The sequence below is a fragment of the Spodoptera frugiperda genome, chromosome 23 (assembly GCF_023101765.2).
Source record: "Spodoptera frugiperda isolate SF20-4 chromosome 23, AGI-APGP_CSIRO_Sfru_2.0, whole genome shotgun sequence".
Lineage (NCBI taxonomy): Eukaryota > Metazoa > Arthropoda > Insecta > Lepidoptera > Noctuidae > Spodoptera > Spodoptera frugiperda.
Window position 1 is genome coordinate 11962498 of NC_064234.1, and position 15505 is coordinate 11978002.

Here is a 15505-nt window from a genome sequence, read left to right on the forward strand (position 1 = left end):
GGTTGTCCCTCTAGTCTTTCATAGAGTATAGAAGTGAGTACAAAGACTACTGGTACTGACGTTCCTTCCTTAAAACGTCAAAAGTCAAAACCAATAGAGATTTGTCAAGTCAAAACTCAAAACATTGTTTAGAAAATCGTATTTAGTGGCATTAAAAAAAATATTATAAAATGGATAAAAGACAAGAAGAATTAACGAAGTTACAGTCTTATACCAATAAAGTCGACAATGATCTCACTATGATTTTACAATCTCTTCAATGGGACCGGAAAACCCTAATACAGGTCATATTTTGTATTTCTTTTAAACATTATGTATTGTAATAACATAAATTTTGCTTTAGACTACACCCGTCGACAAAATAAGTATTATTGTTTATAAATAACTTTATTTGTTTAGAAAACTTTGCTTTTAGTAAAAAATATAACCTTGAATTTTTTTATTTGCAGAACCCTGTGCTGGGCACTTGCAGATATGACTCGAAACACAAGATCCCTCCTGATAAGACTGATGAACATGAGAAAGTATGCTTTTTGAGGGACAATGGATATTCGAAAGAAGATCAGCTGTTACCAGAGCCTCTTGATGCAAACGCTAATACACTTGTGACACTCAGTAAATGTTCATAATATTACTTTAATTGATCACAATCCCGTTTATACAACATGTGTTAATTATGAATGAATTTTCCACAGAGAAAGAAGATATCCAGCAAATCATAGCCAATGCATCAAGAGCGGATATTACTTTTAAAAAAGGTAGAGTACAACATATTATGAGTCCCTAGTCCCAGGTCCCAACTATATGTATGCATCAATGCATGGCAGATATTTACAAAGTACATACCTACTTTACTTTTCAGTTTATAGAAAATTTTATGGAGATTCTGTACTTCGCATCCTCTATTTGATGTATCCTTTATAATATTATATTATGATCAATATTTGTTTAAGTATAACTATGTGTAAGTACTACTAGTATTATATGCTGATCTGAGTAAGTTGTTTTGGCAAAAGTATGTTGTGTAGTTTGTAGAAAAATGTTTTTAAAATATAATGTTCCATTAACTTATGTAGCAAAAGTTTGCTCGCAACCTGCTCACTGCAACTTGAGCACTTGCAAAATTATATCTGCTGATTCAATGAGTCATGTGTATGTAGTTTGACAGTATATGTGTAAAATTATTGAATGTGATAAATAAATGCCTAATACAAATGCATGTGTAAGTGGGTGTACATCTATATCCAATGAGTTTCCTTAATAAAGGCGTAGGTTGCCACGGACCAGAGCCGATGTCACTGGAGCGGCTTCAGGTGTGCTACTCGGCAGATGAGCGCCGTGTCATACATGATGCTGTGGTCAGCGCAGTACCATCCTGTCATGATCTCGCTGACTTGGCATTACTCAGGTTAGTATGTTTTATGTACCTAATGCATATTTTACTAATAACAAAGTGTTCATTTAGGTTTGATGAGTTTTTCATTCCCTTTCCTAGAATTAGTATAATTATGCAGTCTACCATATAATAATCAACAATATTAGTTTTGTAAAATCATTGAGTTCCTATACTATATTTATGTTATTTTCTTCCCCAAAGTGAGAGTAATGAGCAGGGCTCCAAGGTAATCCTGACGCGCAAAGAAATCCTGTTGGAACTTCGCAACATGCGCAGACGCCGCACCAAATACCGCGTCGCTCCTAAGACTCGCAACTATTCGGATGTTTTACGTGACGTTATTAAGACACAGGTATGTTAAATGCTAATATGGTGCTTCAGAATAACTATATTTGACATTAGTTTGTTTGAGCAGCTGCTACAATGCATCTTTCATATTTGTAGTTCGAATGTAATGCATACAATTTTATAAATGTAATATTATATAACTAAAATGTAATTTTTCCTCATCTTAAACAGTTGTTTTGGCATTTGTTACAGATGGAAGTCTACAATGATGTTAAAACTGAAGATATCACTCCAACAGAACCAGTTGATGAAAACAACAGTCAGTATTCTAGAACAGACCCAAATAATGTTGACAGAAATAGTCATGACCCACATAATATTAAAAGAAATAGACGGGACTCGTATAATGATGACAGAAGTAGACATAAATCGTATAATGATGACAGAAGTAGACATAAATCGTATAATGATGACAGAAGCAGACATAACTCGTATAATGATGACAGAAGCAGACATAACTCGTATAATGTTGACAGAAATAGAAATGACTCGCATAGTAATGACAGAAATAGATATGAACAAACAAAAAAATGGGTTCCCAAACCAATACAAGTTAAAATCGAAAAAGGAGAACACAGAGAGAGAGTAAAAATAGACAACAGAAGGCATTCGAGGCGAGACTCTGATGACTACGAAAGTCATCGACATGAACGCAAAGAGTGGGTCCCTAGGCCCATCCAAGAAGAAATAAAGATAGAAAGAGAAGATTTTACGGAGAGAGATGAAAGAACTGATAGAAGACATTCGCGCCACTCCAAACACGAAGACAGACATAAACATGATCGTCCCGAAAAGTGGGTGCCTAGGCCTATCAAAATTGAAGTTAAAACAGAGAGAGAAGATTCTAGCGAAAGAGATAGAAGTTCTGAAAGCAGACACTACAGAAGAGACCATAGAAATGATGGCCAAGACAGACACAAACGTGACGGAGTTTGGGTTCCTAGACCCATAAAAGAAGAAATTAAAACTGAAAGAGAAGATTCCAGCGAAAGCGATAGAAGCTCTGAAAGCAGACACTCTAGAAGGGCCTATAGAAATGATAGCCAAGACAGACACAAACGTGACGAAGTTACTGTTCCCAGACCCATAAAAGAAGAAATTAAAACTGAAAGAGAAGATTTCACAGAGAGACACAGAAGCTTAGATAGACGATATTCTAGCCAAGATTACGACTTGATGCCTAGACCTATAAAAGTAGAAGTAAAAACTGAAAGAGAAGAGACGGAGAGTACTACAGACCATAGAAAAGAAAAGTCACATAAAACCAATAGAGGTGAAGTAAATAGACCACATGATCGCGATAAAAGTGACAGACGAGATCACAATACTCGAGACACAAGATATTATGAAGAGACTGACCGAGAAAGAACACAAAAGTATGGAGAGCATTCTCGAAAGAGGAGAGACGGTTACGATTATGAAAGGTATAATAATCACAGAGATAAAACGAGAGAAAGACAAAACTACAGCGATGATAGGGAATACAGGTCTGAAAAGAGACACAAAAGAAGTCATAGACATGATGATCATGATATTGAAAGTAGGAGAAGAAAGGAATCACGAGTAGATGAAGAATCTTATGGTGATAGGAGAGAAAGAAGAGATGATCGACGTAAGGACAAAGATCGTAGACATAAAGACAAACATCGTAGTAGTCGTCACGATTACAGACACGAAGGGACAGAGGAACCAAGTGACAAGATACACATTAAAAAAGAAAGACCGGATAGCGATACATCAAGAGATGACCACGACGGAAGTGATGACGACGTACATGGAGATAGGAGGCGTGGACGCCGTAGACCGTACTATGATGACCATAACATGCAAGACGTATACGATCCTAATAAGAAAATTAAAACGGAGAAATAAAATAAGTATTCGTAAATTTGAAATTTTATTTCTAAATATTCTTTCCAAATTAATATTTTTACTCACCTTGTCTGTACTATGTTTCGTTAAATCATAATAGTTTGTTACACTTGAGGTATCTTTTTTGTGGCAACATCATGGATAACAATCCTATATTTAACTTATACATGAGACTAATCAGATAGCGATTATGCAAATAAGTTTGGAAACAATTCTTGGAGTTCATTACTCTTACAAAGTGCTTTTAACTTACTTTACAAATAAGGTGGTTGAGATCTTGTCTCGTCGAGCGCAGCGGACCGGAGAAGAATTAGCGACTTAATCATTTAAAGAGAATGTAGTGTAAACGCGTTCTATAATGCATTATACTTAGTACGTAGATTAAATACACTAAGCCACGCTGTGTTAATAGTGTCACGCTATTACGTATAATTTATAGACTACTGTGTGTCTAATAGTAGAAATTATAATAATAAAGCCGGCTGCTTACCGTCAAGTGATCCATCCGCTCATTTGCCACCCTATCTATCCCATAATAAAAACGTATGTTAGCACTCTCACTCAAGGTTTCTTCCACAAGCATGGCCACGAGGAATTTACAACAAATAGTAAAATAAAAACTTGGCAGTTAATATGAATGAACGAGAAAGTTGATCTATCATGCAGATATCTGTGATTTCTGATTAGTATGCATCTGTTCTCGGCATCTTGCAACTATTAACATTTATTACAATTCATTAAATTTATTAGTATAGTGTATGAAATTTTTCGAGACTTAGGTCTACCTAGTATCTACCTAATAGTGTACGTACAAACACAGTGTGAGGCAGGTGCTTGCTCAAACTTTATTGTCCCGGTCCTTGACTTTCAAATATGACTCATTTTAATGGATTTAATAGCTTTATAAGCGTACAGAGAAATAAACCTATTTAAATCCATTAAAATGTTTCAAAAGATATACCGTACAAATGCAAAAGAACATGTATTTCAGATTCATAAAAACAAATTCGTTAAATAAAAACAAAAGTAGGTAACTACCTACGATACTGACGTTTCCTACTTCCTATACAGATTAATGAGAAGGCTACATTGTTCAGGTGCCTATCTAGAAAACGTATGTTGTCTTTGTTACTTAGGATGACTAATAAAAAGTATAATGCTATCTAATTTCCAAGTAGCCGTGTGTTTACTGATGGAATGGGTGCGCGTACGCAATGGGAGTGTGACGAGCGGCCGCAATGCTCACGCGCCGCTGTCACGGACGATATCGTGTTACTTAGAGAATTCATTATCCACATCTAAGTAGGAATCTGCGTTAATATTTATATGTGATATCGTTAAAAGTAAATTCTTGTATTCTCGCAGGTTATTTTAAACATAAGATTGATCTGTAGATATGATGTGTTGTGTAGCTTTGATTTCAACAAAAACTGTTGGAGCCTATCCAACAGTCAGCCTAGTCAACAGACGTCAGTCACACTGCGTGATACTAGAAACCAGCTCCTAGGAAGGGAATGCACTTTAGGCATAATAATAGAAGCCGCTCTTAGCAAAACAAGAAGTCCAAATGAGGTACTGACAGTGACGAAAGCTGCTAACGTTGACTAACGTACTTGTACCTAACTATTTACTTAAATAACTTAGTAAAGAATAGCTTAAGTACTACAATCTAACTAATGGACTAGTTAATCGGTCCGTGTGCGGGGCGGATCGATAGACGATACGATAACAGTTAATTATAATCGAACGTCTTCATTAACCCACTTATTTAGTGTGAGCCAATCAGTACCGGCCGCTGCAGGCTACAGGCACAGTGCTAGAAACCACTCTACTGCCTAGGTACGTACAATGCAAAGGATTTAGAAACCTTCGTGTCAATTCAATAAACTGACAGACTACGGTAATGAGCACTGGTAATTTACGATAGCTATATTGATTTGTATTGGTATAGAGGTACCTAAGTGTTTTACGTAGGAAAATATGGTAATGAGTTTTACGTCCTTACCGATAAAGCCTAGTTTTTTTTTTTGAGGGGGAAATCATCCAATCTCTTCTCCCGCCTTGAATGAGGGGAGAAGAAGTGTCAGGAGTGTCTTGCAGACTAAAACCCACCCCGTTCCTACTCCTGTTTTTCGAGCCGGAGCCCCGGTAACCCACTAGGCAGTCCGCAACTCCGGGTCAACATCAGTTCATCTGTGTAAAAAATCTAGTTACCTAACATTGTCTTTTTTACTATTTCATAATAATGATATTAAAACTTGTGTAATTTCGAATGTATCATTACTCTTCACTCTACATATTTTAGCTCTCTCAATCTCGAATAAATAGGACCTTGTTCCTTCCTACGACAATATTTTAGGTCGGTACCTATGTTCAAACCTTACTAAATTCACTTTCAGTTCGAGGTCAGATGGCAATCTTACTTTCAGTAGATACAATATAGCTGGCTAGGAAATAGACCGCACTAAACGTGGAAATTGGCCGGACCAATGAGAGGAAATGTAATTTCCTTGTTGCTTCCAATACTTATTTTGGGAAATACATAAGTTTCCCTAACTCTGTAATCCCCAATGGTTCCTGTAACAAATTATACAAATGTCGAGTATTTTACGCGAATATTGTGGCGTCATGTGGTCATTTATCAAGCATTATATGACGGACTATGAGTCAGGGCCGCGACAATGATTCGTCGGTAATTTCACGGGGCCTGAGCACTAATCGTTGCTTACTATGTTTAGGTATGTATAGGTATTGTATAACAACAATTTCATAAACGTGGTCACGATATGCCTATTTATTGTTTGTGATGAATGTGATTGTTATTCTAAGCCTAGAGCTTAAATTTAATTATTGAATTGGTTCTACCCACAATTAAAATTACAGTTTGTAAAAAAATCAAAGTCTGTAATTGTCGCTAGTTTACAGTAAATCTCATTTTTTAAAACAGCGTAGGTACTTAGTACACACAGTATAGGTACTTAGAATAAGTAAATTGGAAAATCATTCAAAAATAAACCATTTCTAAGAACATATTGAAATAGAATACATTGGAATCGACGTAATTAGTCACAACATGTTGCTAAGATTCATTTCGCGAGGTGTCTACACGTGGCTCGCTAATTAGATTGTGTCCAATCACTTCCTTTAACACGACACCTGTGGCGCACTGTACTGTAGCATCAGGTAAAAAAGTCCGCGAAAGGCGCGTGTTTCAGTCGTTTGAAACGTGATCTACATTTAAACAGACCGTGCTTTTTTACAGCTACTGAATAATAAATCTGAATGTTAAATAAGAACGAATTAATGTTTGATGCTAATGTATGACGACTATACTCTGCTGGTGTGTGAGTGACTAATCGCAAAAAGCCTCAAAAGATTATAATCTCTCTCTTATTTATACAGTAAACTGGTAAACTTTATTCATAGTTTTGGCCACAATGAGCACAAATGAAATACTGTTCGTTTTCAAGGACTAATATTAGTATTTAGCCCTGTGTTCTGTTTGTTGTTCCCGCTCTCATGACATGATTATGAGTTTTTATGATTTTAAAATGATGAAAAACTTTCAGCATTTTGAATTTACTCTCATGATTCTGAAATTTTAAAGAAAAAATACGCATTTAAGTTAACTGAAAATATTTTATTCGTAGACTAGCCTGCTCTGCCCCTGGCTTCGCTCGCGCTCATTTGAGGGGTTGCAGGCAGGTGCGTGCGTCGAGGCCAAGATTTGCCGATTTGCTTTATATGTTTTGTTTTCCTGTTTCGTTTATCTTATGCTCTCAAGCGTGACTGCTAACCACGAAGTTCTGGATTGACGCCAGTTCACTCAATGTAGTCACAAAGTTCACTAGTAATCAGTGGATTTATGTCTCAATTTTCAGTGGAACATGACTGTGCATAATGTTTAGAGGCACTATCATGGAACTAAATTATACATATAAAAAACTATGTAAGTATGCGTGTGTTACGAGTAAGTAGCTTTACGTTATATTTTACTGCGTATCAAAACATTGGTAAGAAGGGCGAAGGGCGAGCGGTGTGCGAAGATACATCGCGAATCGCGGCGCACGCGCACCCAACCGAACTGGCTCTACGGGGCTGCGAGGTCACGATAGTATACCGGGAGCTTGGATAGTTATAATAAGACATAGGCGTTAACATATTATGTCATTATATTAGACTATCGGAAGCATTTTGAATATTTTAGGAGAGGGTTCCATACATAAGTACCGTAAAACATGGCAACTTTACCATATTTTAGAACAAAACACGAAATATATTTTTAACCATAAGACGCATAGAAACCAAAACTATATAATTAGAATTGTAGTCTATCTGGCTCACTTTACCGTAATCGTCATTAAATACAAACACTTATTTTAGCCGTAGTAAAGAAAAAACAACATGGGTAAAGATACCAAATTTTTGGCAACTTTACCTACGCGCCGTATTCATCGTGTATTGCATATTAAAGAGTTGTTGAGGTACAGAGGGCTTCATCTAGGACCTCTTCGTATTATAATGCAAACAATATGAGGAAATCTATAAAGATAACGGCTACACAGACATTAGGGAAAGTTGCCACGGGTTTCATCGTAATTTACATACAAATAATTTGTTACGCTCGGGGTTGTCAAAAAAGGAGGAACATTTTTATGACATGTATATTTAAAAAAAAAATTAATAAACCTTAAACCTAAAGTAAAAAAACGCACAAATTTCTAACATAAATATTATTCCCTTTTAAACTAAATTAAGTTCTAAAATTTTAAGTATTTATGTTTAAAATTGTAAAAAAGGCTACAAAATAATGTTTAATCCTTGACTTTTTAATTTTATGACTTCACTATCTCCATAGCTAATTATAACATCACTTCCGTATAAGTTTTATAGTGTCTAGCTCCGAGTTTTCTGCGGTTTTGTTTCATGGGAGCCATTTTGGCTGTAAAACAAGAGGTATTATTAAATACATTATATCTTATCATCCAGGATATTCACTATTATGCTGTGAAATTTAGGTATTCGAAAATGGTTACATACACACAAACAAGAAAAAAACATTTATTGCCAACCCTAACTGTAGGTAAAGTTGCCACAAAGCAGGCCGTGGCAACTTTACCTAACCTGTGTCAACATTACCGAAGCGATTATTTATCAATAAATTAAAGAAAAAGCAATTGCTGACATTACAACAGTAATCCCAACTATAATATACATACAAGATCAAAATTTCACTCACCTGTGACAAATAGTTAAGGCTCTGTAAGCACAATTTAGGAACAACTAACTTTTAGCTCATTTTCACGCATACATTGTGACGGCCATTACTGGCATAATAGCAGTCTTACGTCTACGCAAAATATAGTAAATATTTCCTTTTAATGTCTAAAAAATACTTCTATTACAAAACAGAATTCTAGTGGGTAGATTTTTAGATAAATGAGTTTATACCGAATACCTATAGTATGGTAAAGTTGCCAAGGGCCCGGTAAAGTTGCCATAGTTTACCGGTACACTGTGTCAATTTCCCTGCCACTGATTAGTGCAAGTTGTGAATGAATGACAACTACCTTATAATAAACTATAACAATCAACATTACGTGACAATAGCCTCATTCATTGTAGTTTCGACACTGTTTACTTACAATGCTAAGGATGTTTAGACATAGGACAAGAAAGCATAACAAAGTACTACCTACTTGTGGAAATGGTCGACCTAACTAGTGTTGTACAATAACATCACATCCCTATCTCCCCGCGACTTGCTGATGGTGCGAGATGCCCGTGGCCCGTGCGACCCGCGGCCCGCAGTCGTGTCGCGTCCGTGCGCCGTGCCTTACGTACCGTCGCTCGCGACTACGCTCCGTAGTTCCGTAGTCTCGTAGTACATCGTAGCAGTAACTCGTGCCTAAATACATTGTTTGTGTTTTGTGTGTGACAATGTGTGTGTTTGTGTTTACATCGCATTGAACACGGATTGAATTTCTCTTTGATTTTTATTCGTGAGTATTTTTTTTTTGTTTGTAAGGGATTTTGTTTGTTTAAACTTTATAATTTCAGTATCTTTAATGTATCAGTACCTACTGGGTGCTTGTGTAATAAATAAAGCTATAATTTAATTTTAATAGTTACAAGCCATTTATTATCGAAAGTAGTTAAACCAATATCCCGCCTTAACGAAGTGACGCGGTGGAGATGTTTCTTCGATATTAATTGAGTAACGGTCGTCGGAACTATCGACGTTAATATTTCCAGAGTCGTTTATTATAATAAATATTCATAGTATTTATTACTACATTCGAATTTTAATGTTTGAGTAAATAACTACATAGGAACTCATATTACTGCCAAAATTATAATCACATCTAAAAATGAACTGATGATGAAATTATCTTTGAGGAAAAACACTTTTCACATAAATTTTTCATGTCTAGCATATAATCTACATGCTGCGCAATACTTATTATGGCGTTCAGTAACTGGTTAAATCCTTTTTAATGGCAATAGTTTGGTTTCTACTTACTTCTTTCAATAAAACAAATAACTCTATACTCCAGGCAGGTGTATCTATAACTCCGTCAAAAATGCGTAGTTTGATTTAAATATGCCAAATGAAAAAAAAATCGGGCAGAAATCATCCAATGATTTTTCCTGCCTTGGGCAATGCAAGATAGAGTAGTAGTAGGAAACCCTTACTGACTAAAAAGCACCCTGTTCCTACTCCTGATTTTCGAGCCGGTGCGGTGCCCCGGAAACCTGCTAGGCAGTCAGCAACTCCAATTATTCCATAAACCAAGTCTTGCTCTGACCAACTTATGACAACTTAATATAATGTTTGAGGGAGTCGTTCCTAGTAGAGAGTTAGCACTACAGTCCTGGAGGATAGGATTTCATTTCTCACGACCTCTCGACCGCGAGCCGACGCCTTAGCTGTTCATATAGGGTTTCTATGTGGTGTTCTATGTTGTTGGATATCTAGTTTATATAGAAATATTGTGTAGAAGGATATGACTGGTAAAGCGGTCGCTGTCAACTGTAAATATTTACATAGATCATCATCATCATCATATAGTGGAAAAGTCACCTGGCAAGGACCACGAGTATTGTCGAGTATACAAGTAAATTGAAGCAATTATTTTTAGAAACATAGACACACACACACACACACAGCACTTTTATAATAATGTAATAATGCTGTAACTGTAGATAATTACGCAGTTATCAATTCGATACAGGAATTATACTCCAATGACAATAAAACTCCAAAATACGTAGTTGACCGTTAATCTATGTGCCAATACTCTTACCAGAACCGGAAAATTTATTGTTTTTCTAACTAAAAGTGTTTATAGGGCGCGGCCGGTGTGAGCCCGGCCCTAAACCTCACACTTAGTTGTACAAATATGCTCGACACCTTCTTATTAGAGTCGTGGTCACAAACAGATTACTCGAGTGTTTGTTGACGGTAAGAGTGTTGGTACAAATCATCAGTATTGTTGTGGGAGCTACTGATTGCGTGTTTACAATGTTATCATATTGAATTATTGGCGCCATTGGCAAATAATATTCCTAATTTAAAAGCAATCCTTCAACTTCACAGGCACCTTTAAATAAATATAAGTTTGAGGTATATAGTCAAAGTCAAAGTCAAAGCACTTATTTCAATTAATCCTAAATTAGGCACTTTTGAAACGTCAAATTGAATTGTCCGTCAGTCTGTCTGTCAGTGAAGCTAGGCGCTCGTTCCAAAGTGTTGCTTCGAATGGAGAAGAACGAGCAAGAAACTCCATCGTTACTCTTTTCAAAAATGTTTTTTACAATATCTCTGATACATTATTTGATCATTTATGTATAAGCTTTGGTATCACAGATTAAAAAGAACAGTAAAAGATACACATAATATTATTTACTCAGAGTAGTTGTGTGTAATGGGTTACGTGCATTAGGAATACATGTCCACGGATATTAGTTTATACAATGATAACATAGTGATAAGCTAAGTGACGAGTGTTGCTAATTTAGAAAACTAATCGTGTGTCGAATGTAAGGCTGTTTAGATAATTAGCTCTAGGAACAAAATAACAAGACAAGACAACTGCTTCAATTACTTGTGTGGGTTGTGAAAATAAAATGAAATGAGTCAATAAGTAATACATGAAGTCTATCTATGTATGTACATGGATGTGCATGTGTGTGTGTTTTAACTGAAATTCAGGTTTCGTAATGAAAGTGTTTCAGCTGAAACAACAGGAAATAATTACGTCAGTCGTGGAAAAGACTATAAAGAATGGAATTAATTTAAGTACTAATTTATCATTATTCAAATGTAAAGTACGAAATGTTAAATGTGTGTGCGCAAGTAATGACAGATGACAGGTCATGCGCCATAAACTCGTTCCTCTCGGTTATTCCTTATAACACTGTAATGCTAACTAACCAGTTTGGGGACATTGATAAACAAACTCACAATACTCGCGCGTATTATTACGTAATATTACGTTTCTTTCTGTGTTTACAAATAAATAAATGTTAATGTGTTCTAGAATTGTGTATTCACTTAGTTTGAAGATCAATTTCATAGTTCCGATTAAGCTTTGATATTTTATTTTCTGAATCAGTTTACTTAGTGAATTATGCATTGCCGTTTCATTCTTGCACGCACAAGCACCTAAACATGACTTCCTTTATTTACTTGGTGAATTATGAACACTCTATAAAAATCATCAATATCAAAAGAATATCCTATCTTGATTCGTTTACCAGGAAAGTATGACAATCTTACAAGACAACGTAATTATTATTATGCAAAATATCTGTAGCACTAAAAATACACGGACCATTTAAAGAATGCAATGGATGCAAATAAAAATCCATTACAATATATAATTGGTAATTATCTCGTTCACGCATCGTCTGTAGAAAACGTACATAATTGTGCAGATCGAGATAAGCAGACGTATTCAAATGAGAGCCAGGGAAAGTGCGCATGCGCACTCGCTGCATGGTGTCGTGACGGCACTGTAATTAGATTATTGTGGTCTTCGGGAACATGGCTGCGGAAACTTGACATCGTCCAGGCTGTGTGTATTGAACGAACTATGTGGGTATTTAACGATCATCACTAATGTAATGTCAAGACACAGTATACGCTTTGTACATATTGTATTTATTTACTTATCCAAAGTTAATGGAATTTTTATTCCTAGCTATTTGAAACAAGTTTATATTTTGTTTATTTTTGTAAATGAGCCACGTCGCGTCCTCCACGTCATTGTCTATGACTAGAATGTTTGAGCACAGACAAGATATAGTTATCGCAGACCTTGTGGTTGTTAAAACCAGAAATGAAACGTGACTACACTACGACCAGTCTGCCATTATCAAATTACTGCAATTTAATTTTTGTAAACAAAGACACGGATAAAACTATTTCTTAATTTTTGACCGTGAACCAAGTAAACATTTGGACGAAGTAAAGTTGTTTTTATTTTGAGAGAAGATTTTATACGTGTTCAAATGTATGAAACAAATATTCGAACAGTTTAAGCTTTGTTCAACAAGCCGCCCAACAATGAACTATGAATAACCAAACAATTTTACGTGACAGACTTTTATTTATTGGGATAAGCCCGCCACAACCTCCCATACCGCTGCAACTCTGTAAGCCAAGATCTACAGTAGATACAACCATGAAAACACCGGAACACTTAAGTCCGGCGCGTCCCAGGGACATGAATGACTGTCTTGGAACAACGAAATAAATCAGATGATATTATTAGAGAAGAAGAAGTTTCCACTTTCCTCGATGAATGAGGAGACAGAATGAGTTAAGCTTAAATGAAAAGACAGTATAATTATAAACGCCATCCCAATTGGAAAATAGACCACTTTGCATATTTATCAAGTCATTATTTGTTTACAATTTGAGATATAATTTCCCTGTTGTTAAGTCTATGTTCTACACAACTTCAATAAGTTGTAAAACGTGATACTAAGCGTGTGTACCTTTGTTCCCACTGAACTAGTCGGAACATAGACGTCACGTAGTCGAGCTACTACTAATTGATACTAATTACAACATGTCCACTTTTTACATCCATGTCCTCACGAATGGCATCCCAAAGCTCCATGCAAGCAGTATTGAGTATAAAGACTACATGTGTAGTGTACTTAGAACATGATGTGGGTAATTGATCGGACTTGCATAATGAAACCGAGATAGATGTTGCGTCTCTACTCTGTACTAATGAGTTAGGTGCGCGTGGGCCGCTCTCGCTTTGTTTCAATCGTATATCATATACAACAGTTCCATTCATCTTTACTATTTCATATTATGTAGAAATTAATCCATAAACTTAATCAACAATCGTTTTTAACACGTATTCTTTTGTTTTTATATCGTCGTAGGGCATGTTAGCGCAGTGCTATTTTGGTGTCTAGTGGTTTGTGTATGCTATTATAATAGCAATATTTTAGTAAACTATCTTTGTTTATTTTTAATTCTCGTGATGACGTAATGCATATTTTCCGTGTTATCCCATACCCATAACCCGCTTTAGAAACTAGTTTTAATGAAAGCATCAAAACTTACGCTATCTAACATCGCTCACATCAAAACGTGAACATTTCTCTAGTAATAGTGTTAATTTAATTTAAATGGATGTATGTATTAAGAGGTTTACGAGGCTTCATTACTAAATTTAGCTGTCGGCTTCATCTGTGCGGAGCTGTGCCCGGTCATTACGTAAGGGCCATAAAACGCAGGCAGATGCACGTCGGTCTGTCGGTCGGTTGCCTCATCAAGACGATATATTACTGATGGACCTCTAACTTATCTCGAATTTGGTTTTCTTTGAACTCGGAAAATGGAATTCACGTTACTCACCACGGGAATTTAGATTGTCGCTAGTTAACTTTAGGGCTACAAATTCAATTAGTTTTCTTTTGTTTTTGGCTCAGCGTTAACTGTCATTTGTACAAATATACAAAATATAAAACATGCGTACAAAATGTTACATTTACGTTTGTATTTGTAGCAATTGTAGCAAATAATAAAGGATCAGTTTTTACTTGCCTTTCATAAAAGCGGCGCAATCTATCAAGGAAATTAGCAGTAAAGCAAATTATTTAATTTCTCCTCAGCATACAATGGACATTTTTTATCGATTGCCTTCAGTTAATATAATCGCGTGACGTTATTGCATGTGTGCTCCCTTCCTGCAAACCTTACGTAAACTTGTCTATGGGAAGAGCAGAGAGCAGAGTGGTGTAAACCAGCCGTGCGCAGGCGCAGTTACACGGCTGATGTAATCTCGTTTATTATGTGAGTGTATGTAAAAACTGTGACTTGTTACTGAGAAGACAAGTTGATTGCACTTTTTGTTCAGGACATGAGGCGCGGCATGACTGCAGTGACAGTGTTCGTGTGTGGCTGCGGCTGCAGACTGAAACAGTCATACAGCAATAAAACAACATATATAAACAACAGTAGCGTGAAATATATTTCCTACAAACAGTTAAGATAAAAACCGCGATTACTTTAGTTATTTAGTATCGTGCCAGTGCCACATTCCTCGTTTTTACGCAGCAATAGTATGGGAATAACATTTGTTCCATTGTGTGATTGCGATCGTTTGTTCGGTTCAACAATCCGTCGCTAATTACAACGAGATCGAAATGTTATGTTTTACTAGCTTTCTATTGCTAATTGAATATTTATGTATTTACCGTCTATTGCACTTATATACTTGGTTACAGCTAAGCTACTTGTCTCATTTCTATAAATAGACGTTAATTGAAATTCTAAATTGTTTATAATTATGTTATCTCAAATCCATTTTAGATTACGTGCTTCAATAAATGAAACGAATTTTTGCGATTAAAAATCTC

The 15505-nt window shown here is 35.9% G+C and overlaps 2 protein-coding genes across 3 annotated transcripts in view; both read left to right on the forward strand.

Annotated features, from left to right (window-relative positions):
- Positions 1-65: 65 nt before the first annotated feature.
- On the forward strand, positions 66-3632 carry LOC118267112 (protein starmaker). Of its 2 annotated transcripts, none has more exons than XM_035580908.2 (6): positions 66-284; positions 450-615; positions 696-758; positions 1267-1408; positions 1598-1748; positions 1937-3632. In XM_035580908.2, exons 1-6 carry the CDS (start codon positions 171-173, stop codon positions 3614-3616), a joined length of 2316 nt encoding a protein of 771 aa, XP_035436801.1. In that variant the 5' UTR covers positions 66-170; the 3' UTR covers positions 3617-3632. The 2 variants fall into 2 exon arrangements, with proteins under 2 accessions (XP_035436801.1, XP_035436803.1); XM_035580910.2 differs by lacking the exon at positions 66-284 and adding an exon at positions 863-911 and having other exon boundaries at positions 582-615; positions 1273-1408.
- A 5810-nt stretch (positions 3633-9442) lies between these two features.
- LOC118267031 (uncharacterized) overlaps positions 9443-15505 on the forward strand; it is a 64910-nt gene continuing 58847 nt past the window's right edge. The window contains exon 1 of the mRNA XM_035580768.2: positions 9443-9618. The gene's annotated coding sequence lies outside the window, so the exon portion shown is untranslated. The remainder of the gene's footprint in view (positions 9619-15505) is intronic.

Bases quoted from the DNA above. Each gene is read 5' to 3' on its own strand.
- LOC118267112 (XM_035580908.2), top strand. From the start codon at position 171: ATGGATAAAAGACAAGAAGAATTAACGAAGTTACAGTCTTATACCAAT. The intron at 285-449 runs GTCATATTTTGT...TTTTATTTGCAG, and splicing joins ACCGGAAAACCCTAATACAG to AACCCTGTGCTGGGCACTTG. The intron at 1,409-1,597 runs GTTAGTATGTTT...TCTTCCCCAAAG, and splicing joins GCTGACTTGGCATTACTCAG to TGAGAGTAATGAGCAGGGCT.